This window comes from Bos taurus, chromosome 9 (assembly GCF_002263795.3).
Source record: "Bos taurus isolate L1 Dominette 01449 registration number 42190680 breed Hereford chromosome 9, ARS-UCD2.0, whole genome shotgun sequence".
In the NCBI taxonomy this organism is placed as follows: Eukaryota; Metazoa; Chordata; class Mammalia; order Artiodactyla; family Bovidae; genus Bos; species Bos taurus.
The window spans coordinates 60,553,629-60,569,553 of record NC_037336.1 but is presented as its reverse complement, the minus strand read 5'-3'; the positions used below and the strand labels follow the sequence as shown (position 1 = coordinate 60,569,553).

At 42.3% G+C, this 15,925-nt stretch overlaps 2 protein-coding genes across 11 annotated transcripts in view; one reads left to right on the top strand and one right to left on the bottom strand.

The window, feature by feature from the left end:
* Positions 1–9,518, top strand: part of ANKRD6 (ankyrin repeat domain 6) — a 182,793-nt gene extending 173,275 nt beyond the window's left edge. For 9 of the 10 annotated variants that reach the window (XM_010808503.3, XM_010808501.4, XM_010808496.4 and 6 more), the window contains 3 exons: positions 4,810–4,923; positions 5,795–5,921; positions 7,443–9,518. In XM_010808503.3, the coding sequence (XP_010806805.1) occupies positions 4,810–4,923; positions 5,795–5,921; positions 7,443–8,020 (819 nt within the window). In that variant the 3' untranslated portion in view covers positions 8,021–9,518. The remainder of the gene's footprint in view (positions 1–4,809; positions 4,924–5,794; positions 5,922–7,442) is intronic. The other variant, NM_001205477.2, reaches the window with a different exon arrangement.
* Positions 9,519–13,836: 4,318 nt separating this feature from the next.
* Positions 13,837–15,916, bottom strand: LYRM2 (LYR motif containing 2). Its single transcript, NM_001113310.1, has 3 exons — positions 15,820–15,916; positions 15,217–15,357; positions 13,837–14,534 (listed from the first exon to the last, which is right to left on the bottom strand). Exons 1-3 carry the CDS (start codon positions 15,862–15,864, stop codon positions 14,454–14,456), a joined length of 267 nt encoding a protein of 88 aa, NP_001106781.1. The 5' UTR covers positions 15,865–15,916; the 3' UTR covers positions 13,837–14,453.
* Between the last annotated feature and the right edge of the window lie 9 nt (positions 15,917–15,925).

Sequence of the window (15,925 nt, the reverse complement as noted above, 5' to 3'; positions counted from 1 at the left end):
ATGTAGTTTTGATTTGCATTTCTCTAATTTTTGGTTGTGTTGACCATCTTTTCATGTGCCTCCTGGCCACCTGCATGTCTTCTTTGCAGAAATGTCTGTTTAGGTCTTCTGCCCATTGTGATCACTTTATGTGATTTCTTGAAAGCCACTGACTTAAAAATTTTAAGAGCATGTTTAAATTATAAAACATATAGTATACATATGATTATATGTGATTATAAAATAATATATACAATTATGGAGCATTTTTAAAACACAGGAAAACTAGGAAGGGAAAATAAATCACCTGTGAACCTACTATGATGAAAAAGCACTATTAATATTTGGGTTTATTTCCTCCAGCCCTTTTATGTCTGTGTCTTTTGACTCACTCCCCTTTCCCATTGTACACTAAGGTAATATAATCATGTCTATCTTTTTTTATTTTTCCAACTTTATTTTGAAAGTGGTCGTACGCACAGAAGAGTTGAAATGATAGCTTCCTGAGTGTTTGTGCACCCTCCACCGGGTCCAGCCAGTGGTTACTGTGCTACCACGTGTGCACTGTGTCTCTCGCACACACTTTTGGTTCTTTTGCTGAACTGTTTGCTGACCCATTACCTTTAAGTACTCCAGAGCACATCGACTAAGAATGAGGATCTCGTCCTTCCTTACACAATACCATCTTCACATCTGAGAACACTAGCACTAATTGTAATATGCAGTCCACATTCAGATTTTCTCAGTTCTCCTAAAATATGTGTGTTTTATAGCTGGTTTTTTGTTTTTAATCCCAACCTAGGATCCAGTGAATACTTTGTGCTTGTATACTATATGTTAGGTCTCTGTGGTCTCTTTTCATCTAAAACAGCCCCTGGTTTCTTCTTGTGGCTCTTGTTTTTTCCCCACAATAACTTTTTAACAGAGTCCAAGCCATTTGTTTAATAGAATGTTTTATAGTCTGGATTTTTCTGACAGTTTCTTCATGGTATTTTTCGTTTGTTCCTCTATCCCTGTATGCCTGTGAAGTGAAAGTTAGGTCTAGAGCAGTAATCCTCGAAGTGTTGTCCCCAAACCAGCAGCATCGGCATCATCTGCGGACTTGTCAGGGAAAATATGCAAATTCTTGGGCCTCCTCCCAAATCTCCTGAATTTAACTGTAAATAAAACTCCAGGGGCAGAGTCTTAGTGACCTGTATTTTAACAGAATCTCCAGGTGATACTGGTAAAAACAAGTTTGAGAACCATTAGTCTAGATGCTTATTTAGGTTCAGGTTAAATATTTTTGGCAAGACTATTTCATAGTTAATTGTGTAAGCTTCAAATTACATCACATCAGAAGAGACACGTCAGGATGTCTCATTATTACTGACGCTAAGTTTGATTGCTTGGTTAAGCTGGTAACCACTGTTTCTTCCCACTGTAAAGGTATGTTTTCCCTTTGTAATTAATAGATATGTGATGGATATAGGTTTTTAAATATAAAAAAGCTTTTAAAAGCCTACAAAGTAACACATGTTCATTGGGGAAAACACCTCACATGCAGAACTATTATTGTAGTGACCCTGCCCAGAAATCCTCCCATTACTGTATATTTTCCTGTAGGTTTTTTTTTTCTTTTATAGATATAACCTTACTAATTTTCACTTTTAAACAAAAAATGGAACTATACTGTGCTTTTTTTTGCAGTTTACTTTTTAAGTTGGTAAAAAGAGCTAGAGTGTGCTTTTTAATGATGGTAGACCTGTAAAGTTACAGTGTGCTTTTTAATACTGATGTACAATTTCTATGCGAGGAAATATAATTTTACGTCCTGCTTTTTTCACTTAATTTTAATTTTTTAATATAATTTTATTTTTGACTGTGCTAGGCCTTCGTGGCTGCTCAGGGTTTTCTCTAGTTTCAGTGAGCAGGGGCTTCTCTCTGGTTCAGTGCTCGGCTTCTCACTGTCATGCCGTCTCTTGTTGTGGAGCATGGGCTCTAGGGCGTTGGCTCAACAGTTACAGCTTGCAGGCCTAGTTGCTCCACAGCATTTGCAATCCTCCTGGACCAGGGCTCAAACCTGTGTCTCTTGCATTGGCAGGAGACTGAGCCACGAGGGAAGCCGTTTCGCTTAATTTTGTTTCTTGAACAGTTTCCCATATCCTTGGCTTCATAATATTCCAGCATATCAATACCACATAATTTGTTTAACCATACCTTTTGTTAGACTAAAGTTGCTTATAATTTTTCACTCTATTAAGTAAATGCTGTGAACATTTATGTACAGAAACTTGATTGCTTCTGAGGTTATATGCTTAGAATTAGGATAGTGGGATCCAAAGTTAAGAATATTTTTAAGGCTCTTGATAAGTGTTGGCAAGCTACTTAATTGAAAGGTTGTACCAATTTATATCCTACAAGCAGGATCTGAGTTTCTGTTTCAAACCTTTGCTATCATTGAATTTTTCTTTTTAGGCTTTCACCAAATTAACTAAGGACATTTGACTTTAATTTGTATGTCCCTGTCTGTTGGTGAAATTGAGTATTTTTAAGGTTTGTGGGTTATTTGCATTTCATAAAAAGCCTACTTAAAAAATATCTGGGCCATAATAGATTAGTTAAACTGTTTTGTAAATAAAACCTCACTTTAGCTAACCCAAGCACAGAGAGGGAGAAGGCAGTGGCAACCCACTCCAGTGTTCTTGCCTGGAGAATCCCAGGGACAGCAGAGCCTGGTGGGCTGCCGTCTATGGGGTCGCACAGAGTTGGATACGACTGAGGCGACTTAGCAGCAGCAGCAAGCACAGAGGGGAATGTGTTAGGTGAATGTTGAGATGTCTCACGGACCTCTGTTTGGTTCAAAGAAGGTGACAGACTGGGGTGTAGAACCTTAGTCCTAATTTTGGGTCTCAGGGGACTGACTTTAGTGCAGCATGAGTCAGGAACACGTGCCTGGACCATCAACTGTGCCCCAGGAACACAGCTGTGTGTCAGCCTGGGTACTGTCCAGTCTAGGCAGGGGGTGGAGGTGGGAGAGCAGGCTGGTCCTAGGAAACAGGAGGAGAGCAGGTCCCAGGAGGCTGAGGCATGAGGAGCCCAAGCAGAAGGAGCTCACTGCATCTCCAGGGCTGCTGCTCCTCTTTTATTTACAAACATCTGAGCGTGGAACGTCAGTATGTCCCCAACAGGAGAGGCGCCCGCTGCCAAGCCCTCCGTGTCTGGCTCCCACTCACAGCGGTTCCTTTCTCTTCTGTGGACCTTGTCGTGCAGTGGGAGTTTGTCCTGCTGGGTGTTAGAGCCCCACAGGCAGTGTCCTGCTTAGGGACTGGAGGAGCAGAGAAGGGCACATGATTGCAAGGTGACAGTCACTTGCTCCTCCTGAGAGAGTCAATTCTTAGGCAGGTTGATAAGAAGTCTGGTGTCCCCAAGAAGGAGAAAGGGGCCTGGGGTTCTCGAGGAGGAGATAGGGGTCTGGAATTCTCAAGGAGGAAGAAAAGACAAACATCTTTTTTTCCCTCTACATTCCTTAGTCTTAGTCACATAAAACGTTGTTTTTCTTTAAGCCCGGACCTGATGATTACACACCTCAGTTTAAACTCTGTACCAGGGATTATATAACAACAATGTATCCTGCTTGTGGACAGTTTTCTCCTTCCGGAAAACCTTTTGACTAGTCCTGATATTTTAGAATGTATATTATGGAGTGGGTCTGGTAGGATCTTTTCTATTGTTAAGTTCTAATCCTGTTATCCTAAAATGTAAATTGTGGGAGTGGGCCTGGTAAAATTTTCACAAACCTAAGATATTCTTTTGATTTATTGTAAATAACTCCTTTGCTCACACGAGCAAGGGGGGCACTCTCTGTCCCCCTTCTGATGCCTACGTCAGAAGCTTTCTCTGTCTCTTTTCATACTTTAATTAAACTCTTGCTACACGAAAGCTCTTGAGTGATCAAGCCTGGTCCCTGGTCCTGAAGCTAAATCTTCTTCTTCAGAAATCACGAATCTGACATTGTTCACCATAAGCTATCACTCCCTGAAGTGATCCCTTTGAACTCCGTCCACTCCCTGCTTCACAGGTGCTGTGACTACTTTCAGTGAAGGATCTGTTCACTGGGAATGCTGGAGGAAAGCTCTGACTGTTCAGCTGTTTTCATTTCTTCTCGGGCAGCCACTAACATTTAAAAAGGGGAAGGGGGTTTAAAAAAAACATTTTTAAAACGGGAGTTGGACCTAGAGGAGTGGGATGGGAAGGGAGGTGGGAGGGGACATGGGTAAACCTTTGGCTGATCCATGCTGATGTTTGGTAGAAACCAACACAATATTGTAAAGCAATTATCCTTCAATTAAAAATAAATAAAATTTAAAAAAATTTAAAAAATATTTTTTTATTTCTTTAAATTTAAATTCTTTAAAAAATTATTAAAAAAAATTTTTTTTAAAAAGAGGAATTGGGATAGCTCTATACTCCTTGAAATAGTTTTTCCTTGTAATTATAGTCTTGGAAATAATTTTCAAAGGCCCGTACAAATTTTCTTTTACTGACATGGAATATATTGGCTCAAATTGTATATTTACTATGTATTTATAGTCTCTGGACCCACTCAGGATTTTAAATGAGAAAAAGAAAGCAGCATTGGCTTACACAGAAACATACTCAGGAATTCTGAAAACTTAGAGTTCCATGAGGGCCACACGAAAAGAATAGGGTGAGGAGTGGGATGTGCTTGCCTTCTGTCTGGCCCCTGCTTGGTACCCCTAAGCCCCTTACTCATCTCAGGAGTGAAGACATCAGGGCCCATCCTTAGATCATCTCAGTCACAACATCCCCTTTGCCCATTGAATCTAGATGCGGGTTCTGGACAAGCTGATGGTGGAGCGACTCTCAGCAGAGAGAACGGAGTGCCTGAACCGCCTGCAGCAGCACTCGGACTCGGAGAAGCACGAGGGAGAGAAACGGCAGGTGAAAACCAGCATCTGTCTGTCCTGTCCACAATTCTCCCTGAGGCAAGGGACTCAGACCTATCACTGAAAATCCCCAGATCCTCTAAAAGTGTTTGCATGACAGAGCGTGTCATTTTTATAACCTGAAGGTAGGAAAGAGCCTGGAGTTCGATTCCTGTTTGTGGCTGAATATGCTGGTAGGAGGCGGAGGCTGAGCAGTTTGTAGAAGGTGCTGGGGAAAAGGTGGGCTCCGCCCAGGGTCAGTGCTGTGTACTGTGCTTCTGCTGGGCTGTGACTCTGTTGTCGCACAAAACTTGGTTCCTGCCCTCAGAATGTGTGGACTACCCAGGACGGCAGACACGAAATGAGTTCCTGTGAGTGTGAGTTTGTGCCCCTAAGCAGCCAGACGTGCTTTAGGTGTTTGTATGTGCTGTGTGCTCGGTCATGTCTGACTCTGCGACCCCATGGACTAGCCCGCCAAACTCCTCTGTCCATGGGATTTTCCAGGCAAGAATCCTGGAGTGGGTTGCCCTTTCCTCCTCCAGGGTATCTTCCCAACCCAGGGATGGAGCCTGAGTCTCTTGGGTCTCCTACATTGGCAGGCATATTCTTTACCGCTGCACCACCTGGGTGTTTGCTTTTAAGATGCCTCTAAGTCACTTAATGAAGATAATAGTTAGCTATCAGCTTGAGTGCTAGGTGAATCCCAGGCTTTGGGGGGCCCACAGAGAAGGCTGTGTGGCCTGTGGGAGGCAGGTAGCCCACAACTTTGGGACTTCTCTAGATAATAGCCTATCATAATTGAAAAGTCCATTCTTGAGGCTTTAGTTCATAAGCTGTGTATCAAAGTCTCCTGATGATTTGTGGACTAACTTGTGGGATTTTTTTAGATGTCCTTGGTGGATGAATTAAAAACCTGGTGCATGTTAAAGATTCAGAATCTGGAGCTGAAGCTTTCTGGAGATTCTAGGGCCTCCAGGACTAAATCCACACCGTCCACTTGCGAGTCCTCCACAGGTAACCAGCATGCAGAGAGAGCCCCTCCATCCAAAGGTGATGAAACCCCAGGTCGAGCTCTCTTCTTACATCTGAAGACAGCCCGTGTGATAGGGCTGCATGAAACACCAGATTGTAGCATGAACTCTGTAGGGGCCAGGACCATGCTGTTGCTATTTAATAATAAAGTACTCTTATTTAAGTGTTCAAAACTTTGTTGAATGAAGGAATAAAAGAATCGCTGATCAGTGATAGCAGTGCAGTACTAATAGCGTGAAAGTAGACACCCAAAGATTAAGGTGAGAAGGGGACCTGTCTGTTTGGCAGGGCACTCGCCCTCGCACCTCTTTCCCTTTCTCGTCCTTGATCAGCCTTCTACCTTTGGCCTGCTCTGCATGGGTGCTAAGTTGCTTTGGTCATGTTCAACTCTTTTCGACCCTGTGAACTGTAGCCTGCCAGGCTTCTCTGTCCAGGGGATTCTCCAGGCAAGAATACTGGAGTGGGTTGCCATGCCCTCCTCCAGGGGATCTTCCCAACCCATATTGAACCCACATCTCTTTACATCTCCTGTACAGCCTCGTTAAACCACAGATCATGTATCGAAGCTGCCCCAGGTGCTGGATAAGAGATGCTTTTAGCAGAGTACCACTAGGTTAGCTCAGTGGTTATACTCAATGATGATCATTTGAGGATATGCACAGCCTTAGTAATTAGACCTTCATGGGGGATTTTGATGTGTTGTGTATTTCATATTACCATGGACCATTTCTGTATCTTTGTGCCTTAATGGTGGGGAAAATCCTGGGCAAGTTTTTCATGCTGGGACTAGTTATGGAACTTGTCACAGAGCTCTGGGTAGGGGGATTAGGGCCACCTCTCCACATTGGGTCAAGGAACTTGTAACTGGGGCTCTGGTGTGGGAAAGGCCCAGAAATTAGAGACTTACTCTCATCAGTAAGGGTGCTTACTCTCATCAGTAAGTGCCCAGCTCTGCTTTAGGACATACAGTGAGATGTAGCATCCTTAACTATCAGGAAGTGGTACCCAGAGCCCTCTCATGTAGACTGTTGTTGTTCTTTAGTCACCTAGTCATGTCTGACTCTTTGTGACCCCACGGACTGTAGCCCACCAGGCTCCTCTGTCCACGGGATTTCCCAGACGAGAATACTGGAGTGGGTTGCCTTTTCCTTCTTCAGGGGATCTTCCTGACCCAAGAATGAACTGGTGTCTCTTGCATTGGCAGGCAGATTCTTTACCACTCAGCCACTTGGGAATTCGTGTAGATTGAGACAGGTTATAGGAAGGGCCAGCAACATTTTGGCTTAGATGCCATGAGTGGGTCTAACACAGTACCCCTGAAAGCCCTGACAAGCCAACATCATAATCCAGGGAGAAGCAGAAGGAAAGGATGGGAGAAGCTGCACAGGCGGGTGGTGATTGAGAGGATGGTGGCTTACAGGATTCCCAAGACTCTCAAATGCCAGCCCAAGTGACTGTATGAACACAGATTCACTCTGACTCTTGTTTTCCTTCCAAAACCAGGTGTGGATCAGTCAGTGGTGACTGCAGGCCCAGTAGCAGCCTCGGACAGTTCCCCCCAGGTGGTCAGGCCCAAGGAAAAGGCCCTCAGCTCCACCGCCACCCACAGACTCCAGCAGCAGGAGCTGTCTTCCTCGGACTGTACGGGCTCCCGACTGAGGAACGTCAAGGTCCAGACAGCCTCGCTCCCCTTGAAAGAGACAGCCAGATGCGATCCACAGGCTGGGCCTTGTGTTGACAGAGGCACCCAGACCAAAAAGTCTGGGAAAAGTGGGCAGACGAGGCACCGAGGCCAGCAGCCAGCAGTCAGCACTGCCGGCGGGCAGCCCCTGCCTTCAGCAGCAGGCGGCGAGCAGACCGCCCCTCACGTTCGAGACACCTCCCAAGCGCTGGAGCTCACCCAGTATTTCTTTGAGGCTGTTTCCACCCAGATGGAAAAGTGGTATGAAAGGAAGATTGAAGAAGCACGAAGCCAAGCCAGTCAGAAAGCCCAGCAAGACAAGGCCACGCTGGAGGAACACATTAAAAGTTTAGAGGAGGAACTTGCTAAACTAAGGACTAAGGTACAGAAGGAAAACTAGGGCCCGCAGTGAAAGACAGGGAAGCCTGGTGCACTGCAGTCCATGGAGCTGCGAAGAGTCACACACGACCGAGCGACTGAACAAATGAAAAAACAAATGGCCTGAGAAAGGATCCTTGAGGATCTCCTGTCCTGCAGCTGCAGAAGGGCGATGTCCAAGGTGTCGGTTATTGTGCATATAGCAGAACTTGCCTTTAAAAAAAACAAAACACTAATTTCTAAAATGTGCCAGACACACGTTTCCTACACCCTGAAGTTATGAAGACTTCAACAATTAGACTGAAACCAGGGGAAGTGTGCTTGGTTTCAGGTTTCATTATAGACTCAAAACCTCAGCCCAAGTTCATCTGAAGTTCAAAAGCTCAAATTAAAGAGCCATGCTAAGAAACTGAAGGATGTATAAGCCTAAACCCTAATGTTCCCAATATGAAATAATGTAAATGAAAAGCAAGAAAAAATATTCATCCTTGTGAACTCGAATCAAGCAGTCCTTCATAGCAACACAGCTGCTGTGCCTGGACAGAGTGTCTCTCTGAAGGGCTGTAATAGACATGCTGAGGAATGTCAAGATCCAGACAGCCTCGCTCCCGCAAGTTCATAATTCTCAAGATGCTGACATTTTAACCAGGGGAAAACTCATCAAACAAATTTTGAGGAGAAGGATTTTCATGATGTCACAAGATGCAGTATATCTTAAAATGTTTTGAAAAGTCAGAGTGTATTTAAATAACATGTTAATTGGCATAATAGCACTGAAAATGTTTGTTAATAGTGAACTCAGAAAGGTTCAGATCATTCGATCATGGTGTTTGTATCTTTCAGCCAAAATATAGAAATACTACAGTCAATCATAGTGATTTTCAAGTGGATTAATGGAAAAAAATTCCCATAACAGTTACCTGAAATTTTTATAATCTAATTCCCAGCCAAATTATCTTAGAGCACCTTCCTGAATTTGAGCTTATTGGTCTGCATTTTATAAATACAGTATTTCATTTTGAATTGAGTTCTGTCATTGAGGAACCTCAAAAGCTTCCCACTGCTTTGTAGTGACTATGTCAAGGTAAATAATTCAATAAATTGACTTTGATTCTCCAGCATCATGGAGCCCTAGATTTTTACTCTGCTCTGTGGGCTGTACAAAGTTGAAAAGTAACAGTATATTGAAACTCTGAATTATCTTTCAAGCTTCTTGTCCTTTGGAATGTGGCATTGTATTCATCTCCTCAAAATTCCATATGTGCATAGAAACTTCAATTCTATTTCTATAAACACAGGAACCAAGTACTGTTGTCTGTAATTTTGAATAAAGTTTTGCTCTTTGAGCCAAAGAGAAAAATGTGACTTCTTGACATGGGAACACCCAGAGAAACAAAGTATGCATTTAGTCCCTGTGTACTCTGCCCCTCAAGCTCAATTGTTTTGGGTTTGTTTTTTTAAATGCAGTCAATGGATCTAGGCGTTCCTAATAAATGTAGATGTATGTCATCGTTCTGAAACCTGGACAAGGAATTAATTTGGTGTTCTTTCAAGTTTATCATCAGGTCTGTGAGCTCATCTTGTTCCTCTACTACTTGGTGGGCAGACGACTTCTCCCGAGACTCTCGTTGGATGGAGAACTGTAGGGGCGCTTTGCTCTCTCCGTTTCCCTGTTTGTTCCCAGTGCAGCATCACAGCACTGTAGGGTCACGTGGTACCTTGAGTTTTCTAAATCTGTTCCCAATGAGGTATCAGTAAACCTTTTCAGAATCCTTCCTCAGGAAACATCAGTCTATTGAGAGCTGCCTGATACTGAAATCCTGAGACGATCAGTAAGTCGTGTTCCAAGTAGAAGTTATTCTCACCCATTCAGAGATCTGTTACCTTGTGAGGTATCCCTGTTGAGAAACGCTGAAACCATTTTAATGCTTTGGTGGTATTTTGATTATATAACTCCTGTCCATCAGAAGCAGGCAGCTTACTGTGAACGGAAAATTCCATCAGAGTCAGGGAAGAGACCAGGGAGAAACATGAAAGGTCAAGTGCACCTAGTAGGGCAGATTGTGTGGATCTTATTTCCCACAGAAGGGAAAGCCAGTGGAGGCCAGGAAACCGAACAGGGTCAGCCGGCTTCTAACTCAGAGATCACAGCGGCTCAAGACAAATGCAGGAGTGTTTTCAACGACTGTGTTTGGTCTGTTTTTGTACCTTAGCATTGTCAAAAACTCAACTAAGGCTCCCACGTGTGTTTTTTTTCCCTTGTGCTATTGGCTGAAATGAACAAATGCCACAATAGTGCTTTTCCTAAGAAGCAGAACTATTAACAACTTATGACCAGTCATGTAGGTTGTGTCTCAAACTGAGGCTGGAATTTTCAATAGCTGTGGGAAAAATGATGTAAAATACAGAAAAGATGTACAATACTGCAGTATTTTTTTTAATTGTTAGTGCATTATTGCATTGAGGGTAGTAAATATCTGTGATAAATTGAATATTCTAATTTTACTTTAGACTTTGGGAGCCCAAAATGAAGGGGTGTTTTCATGTTTATACCTTCTTTTTTTCAGTCAAGAGTTGATTCATCAAAAGTTGAAGCTTGAGAGGTATGTTATATTCTATTTAATATTTTTATCACCTTGAACTTATCTCTCTTCCAAGCATTAAATATGGTTTTCAACATTATGGCAAATATCCCGTATTTAAAGAATGAAAGTGAGAATACTTTGTTCAGCCTACATTTTCATTTGTGTGGTTGACCAAATTTTATGGTTCCTGAAGGAGTGCTTTCACCTAGGCACACTTCACCTTGATTTTAAAAGAATGTAATTTAGACTAAATACACTTGCTTTTAAAGGAGAGATCAGGTATACTGCATGAAAACGTAAAAAAATTTTTAAGCCTGCTGTAACATGAAAAGATTTTTCAGTGTAAGCTTAAACAAAATGCTTTCTTTAAACTGTTGACCTTTTGGAAAATACTGAACAAATGAGAAGGGGACAAAACCTCATTGTGTGCAGGCTAAGATAATGTATTTTTTTTTACTAACAAACTGTTTCTAAAAGCTAAATTTCCTATGATATAAAAGCCAATCAATTAAGACTTAAAGGACAAATCAGTTTAAAAAAAAAAAGCCTAATGGCCTTTTAAATATGTTTTACCAATGAGAAATTTATGAAGAGTATTTTTTCAGCCGTCATTTTAAGGAAAAATATTTGTGTACCACTTAGCCAAATGTGACTAAATGTGAACACACTGACTTAAATCCATGACACACAGAAGCAAGACACTGTTCAGCAAAACGCTTTTTTTAACAAACAAAATGGACTGGGTAAAAGTGACTTACTCTTCTCAGGAAACAGAAGTTGTAAATTTCATTTAATCCTTAAGGTATTTCTCAAAAGTCTGATTGAAGGAAGGAAACAGCCTGAGGGAATGACAGCTAGCTTTTGATCCTGTTCGGGCCTTACTCTACATAATCCTTATTTTTTTTTTTTCAATGTAGATGTAAGCTGCTTCCTTTTGGTTGTTTTAGTTGAATTTTTCTTACTTTTCTATAAAAGATAATTGAGTTATTTAAGTTTGGCTCTCCGCTGCTCAGCTTAAGTGGAGGAGAGGCGTGATTGCAGTAATACAAATTCCAGGAAATAGGATGTCTTGCCTTCCTCGAACACTGGAAAGTCATCTGTCCCAGCAGACACATCTGCAGCAAGGCCTGTGCCATGCAGTTCAGACTGATAGCACACTGAAATGGGGGAAATGACATAGGAGCAGTCAGAAATATAAATAATAGCCTTAGCCACTTTTCATGTGCTAGAAAGCTTTTGTAGTTAAAAAACTTATAATATAAAAAGACTGATTTATTGTAGTGGTGATGGGTGGTGTAGTCACTAAGTCGTGTCCGACTCTTGCAAACCCATGGACTGTAGCAGACCAGGCTCCTCTGTTCATGGGATTTTCCAGGCAAGAATACTGGAGTGGATTGCCGTTTCTTTCTCCACAGGATCTTCCCAACCGAGGAAACAAACCCAGGTATCCTGCATTGTAGGCAGATTCTTTACCGACTGAGCTATGGGGGAAGCCCTTATTGTAGTTGCTACACATAATGGAACGTTCAGACCTTAAACTTTGGGAACAAAACATTCAAACAATAGTATAGTATCGCTGACTCAACGGGCAGTTACTTGAGCAAACTCCAGGAAACAGTGGACAGAGGAGCAGAGGAGCCTGACGTGATGCAGTCCATGGAGCTGAAAGAGTCAGACGTGACTTAGTGACTGAACAACTAGTTTACAGGGAACACCCAGAAAGTTCATTTGCCTAATCCAAAATAGTGATAAAGCTGATGAATTAAATGTTTCACCAGCAGTTCTCTTTTGGCCAGTTTCGTAGTTCATGACCAAGGTTTGATGTGTGAGAAGAAATTGCTAAATAAATCTTCCTTTAGGCTAAACAACAGACTTATAATTTAGAGGAGATAAAGCTGTAAGTGAACACATAAAGTCAAACTGTTCATTAGAAATGAGGGAAAAGCTTATCCCTGAGAATGATCTTAGCTTTGCAAAGATGCAAATTCAACTTTTCATGTGTTTTATCTACTTAAAACCAAGTCAGGTTTTCTTGGGGAGCCTGTGGTATTTTGATTCTTGCAAATACAAACCACAAATGCTCTAACATCTTCCACATGCACCACTGCTAGGATGAACATCAAAGTCACTGACTGCCACACTTCACAAAGGATGGTTTTTAGCTTCAAGATTTTAGATTAACTAGAGACAGCCTGTATTTGCGTATGTATGTCAATCATGCCACACAGAGAAAAGGGTAAATATTTCTTTTTTTTTTTAGGGTAAATATTTCTAAGTTTGTTCTTTGTTCAGAAACTGTTCACAAATGCTTTTCCTTTTGTTCATCAGATGGCTGGCCTAAAGTACATCTAGATAAAAACTGGCTCAGGCAAGCATTTAAAATGTCCACATTCCCCTGTGGAAGAGTATTCAGAATTGTTTTTTCTTGTGGCCTCTGAAGCTGTGGGACGCGAATGTGGGCCTTGGGATGCAGGTTACTGATACACCACCACAGGTTCACACAGCTTTATCATCCTGCAAAAGTTCTACATCTTTCAGGTGCTGCTCAGATTCTTGGGATCTGTTCTGTAGATGAACTGCCAATCCCAGCCTCTTCCGTGAGCTTTCACGTTCACTGAATTAAACATGTGGTTTCTTTCAAGGGTCCTGAAGTCAGCTTTATATCCAGTGTATTCTTTAGACTGGTTTTTCCTGTTACCAGGGCAGAATCTAATGCACTGAGAAGCTTCCTGAATGATTTATTTTACTTTCCACATGGCTGTTAAGGTAACTGTATTTGTTTCATCCAGAAACTGCCTCTTCTTTTTGAAGGGTTCATTAAGTTTCTCTTTCTCCTCTTTCCAACAAAGTTCTAGATTCCCTGTGGTGATCTCTTCAGAGAGTCCTCTGAGTATCAGATATGATATGTCTGAATGACATGCCTCAACAAACCCTGAGGGATAACACGGAAAGACATTCCAAGGAAGCTCCAGACTGTCTCTGAGGTCAGTACACCTCTAGCCCTACACCTCACAGTTTTTAAAAACAGCTTTACTGACTTACACAAAAAAAATCGGGAGGAGGGGGTGCTGGTGGAATGGCTTTATTGAGAGAGAATTTGCATACAGGTAAAATGTACAATTCAATAGATTTTAGTATATTGAGTTGTGCATTCATATAAATGGAATTAGACAATATGTAATCTTTTGTGACTGGCCTCTTAATAATGTTTTCAAGATTCATTCAGGTGTAGCATGAATCAATACTTCATTCCTTTTCGTTTGCTAAATAATATTTTATTGTATGGGTATACCACATTTTACTTAGTCCATAATCAGTTGATAGGCATTTGGATTGTCTACTTTGTGGCTCTTATGAATAATGCTGTTTTACCCTTTGGGCAACTGGACAGTCTGTTTCCAAAGTGGCTGCACAATTTTATAGTCCCACCAGCCATGTATAAGGTTCCAATTTCTCCGTCCTCACAAACATTTGCAGTTACCTCCCTTTTTAATTACAGCCATCCTAGTAGATGTGAATAGCATCTCTTGGTGGTTTTGATTTGCATTTCCCAGATGACTGATTAATGGCATTGAACATCTTTTTATGTGCTATCTGTTGTACTATCTGTTGTATTTTTGCTTCTTACAAAATACTGCTGACACATCCAAAAACATTTTCAAAATACCGGGTGTGTTTTTCCGTGCTAAGACAATTGCTCTGATGCACTTTTCCTGGCTCTCTCTCTGATATGCTATGCTCCATGTTCTGATATTTTGCTCAAGGGTTCTACATATAAACAGTTTCACTTGGCTTTGGGCTGCCCATAATTGAGCCTAAGCTCAACTATACACATGGAGACTTTGAAAACCTTTCAGAACAATGCTGTAGTTAAGATCTGGCCAAAGCAAGTGTTTTTTCTAACTCTTTGAGCTGCATATTGCCTTGAGTAATCATCATCCGGATTGTATCCTGTAGAAGAAAGTGAAATCTGGTCAGTTTTAATTGGTAGAACAAGGTACAGCTCTACCATTTCATCTGTTAAAATTAAGAATTAACACTGAGAACTGGAACTGCTGTACTTTAGGAAAGCCCAGAATTAACAATCAGGGGTATACAATTGTCTGACATGCTTTCATATATCCCAAACATACTTCCCAGACTACCATGCTGTAATATTTATCTTTGTGTGTGTGTGCATACAGGTATTTGGTTTAACAGAAAAGTTGGGTGATGCCACTGTAGAGTGTAGATAGAACAAACACTGTATAATTAAAATACCAGTTAAGTGAAAAATCAGTGACATTGAGAGCAATGATCAAGATAGATCATTTCAGTGACATATTCCAAGACAGCTATTAATTTATTAAAAAAGCTCACTAATCAAGCATCCCAGGTGGCACTAGTGGTAAAGAACCCGCCTGCCAACGCAGGAGACCTAAGAGATGCGGGTTTGACCCCTGGGTTGGGAAGATCCCCTGGAGGAGGGAGGGCATGGCAACCTACACCAGTGTTCTTGCCTGTAGAATCCCATGGACAGAGGAGCCTGGCGGTATTTCAGTAGATATTCCAAGATATCGTATAAACTTAAAAAAAAAAAACGAATCCGTACAAAAGGGTCTGGGTCTTCCCTCACTAGCGATCTTGGTCTCACCTCTTCCGTGGCACTTTTGTTTCTTTTGAATTCTTCTCTTGCCCAGTCCTTCAGGTATTTGCGATCAGAATCATTTGGAACTTGCCGAATTGCCTGCAAAATCCTTCTGTAGAGGAGGAGAACTTGCTGCCTTCTCATGAACTGTACAGGAGAGAAGAAACAGCAATTACAGCTGCACAATTGTCAGTTCAGTGGGTTCTTTTCTCTTTGGTCCTCAATTTTGAAAAGAGGAAAGAAAACCATTTTTCCCCCTAAGAAAACGGCAAGAAATTTACTTGGACTCATTTGTCAAATACAGGATCCCTTAAAGAGTACAAGCGACAGAGGAGTCTTTATAGTGTGTCACCAGGCACTGAGGTACCCACCCGGGCTAGAGATCCAGACCTCAGCCAGCCTCTCGCCTCTGCGACCGGAGAGCAGCCCCGCCCCGCAGCGCCTTCCGTCCTCCAGGGCGCGAAGCCCCGCCCCCCAGCCCGAGCCAATCAGAGTGCGGCGCGCATAGGGGCCTCCTCCTCAGTCGTCCCTCAGACCCACTCTAGCGGTAGAGAATCGAGCTCAGACCCAGAAAAGCTGCCCTAAGAGGCCCGCGAGAACAGCTGGTACCTGCTTGAGCGTTAGTGTTGCTGGGGGCAAGCGGGAAGTGGCCATGTCGTCCTGACGGCGCGGTTCGCCAAAGCCCCGGCGCGCAGGAGCGGAAGTTGGGGGGGGG

Coding starts and splice junctions, on each gene's coding strand:
- LYRM2 (NM_001113310.1), bottom strand. CDS start 15,864: ATGGCCACTTCCCGCTTGCCCCCAGCAACACTAACGCTCAAGCAG. Junction 15,358..15,819: donor CAACACTAACGCTCAAGCAG/GTACCAGCTGTT, acceptor TCTCCTGTACAG/TTCATGAGAAGGCAGCAAGT. Junction 14,535..15,216: donor ACAAAAGTGCCACGGAAGAG/GTGAGACCAAGA, acceptor TTTCTTCTACAG/GATACAATCCGGATGATGAT.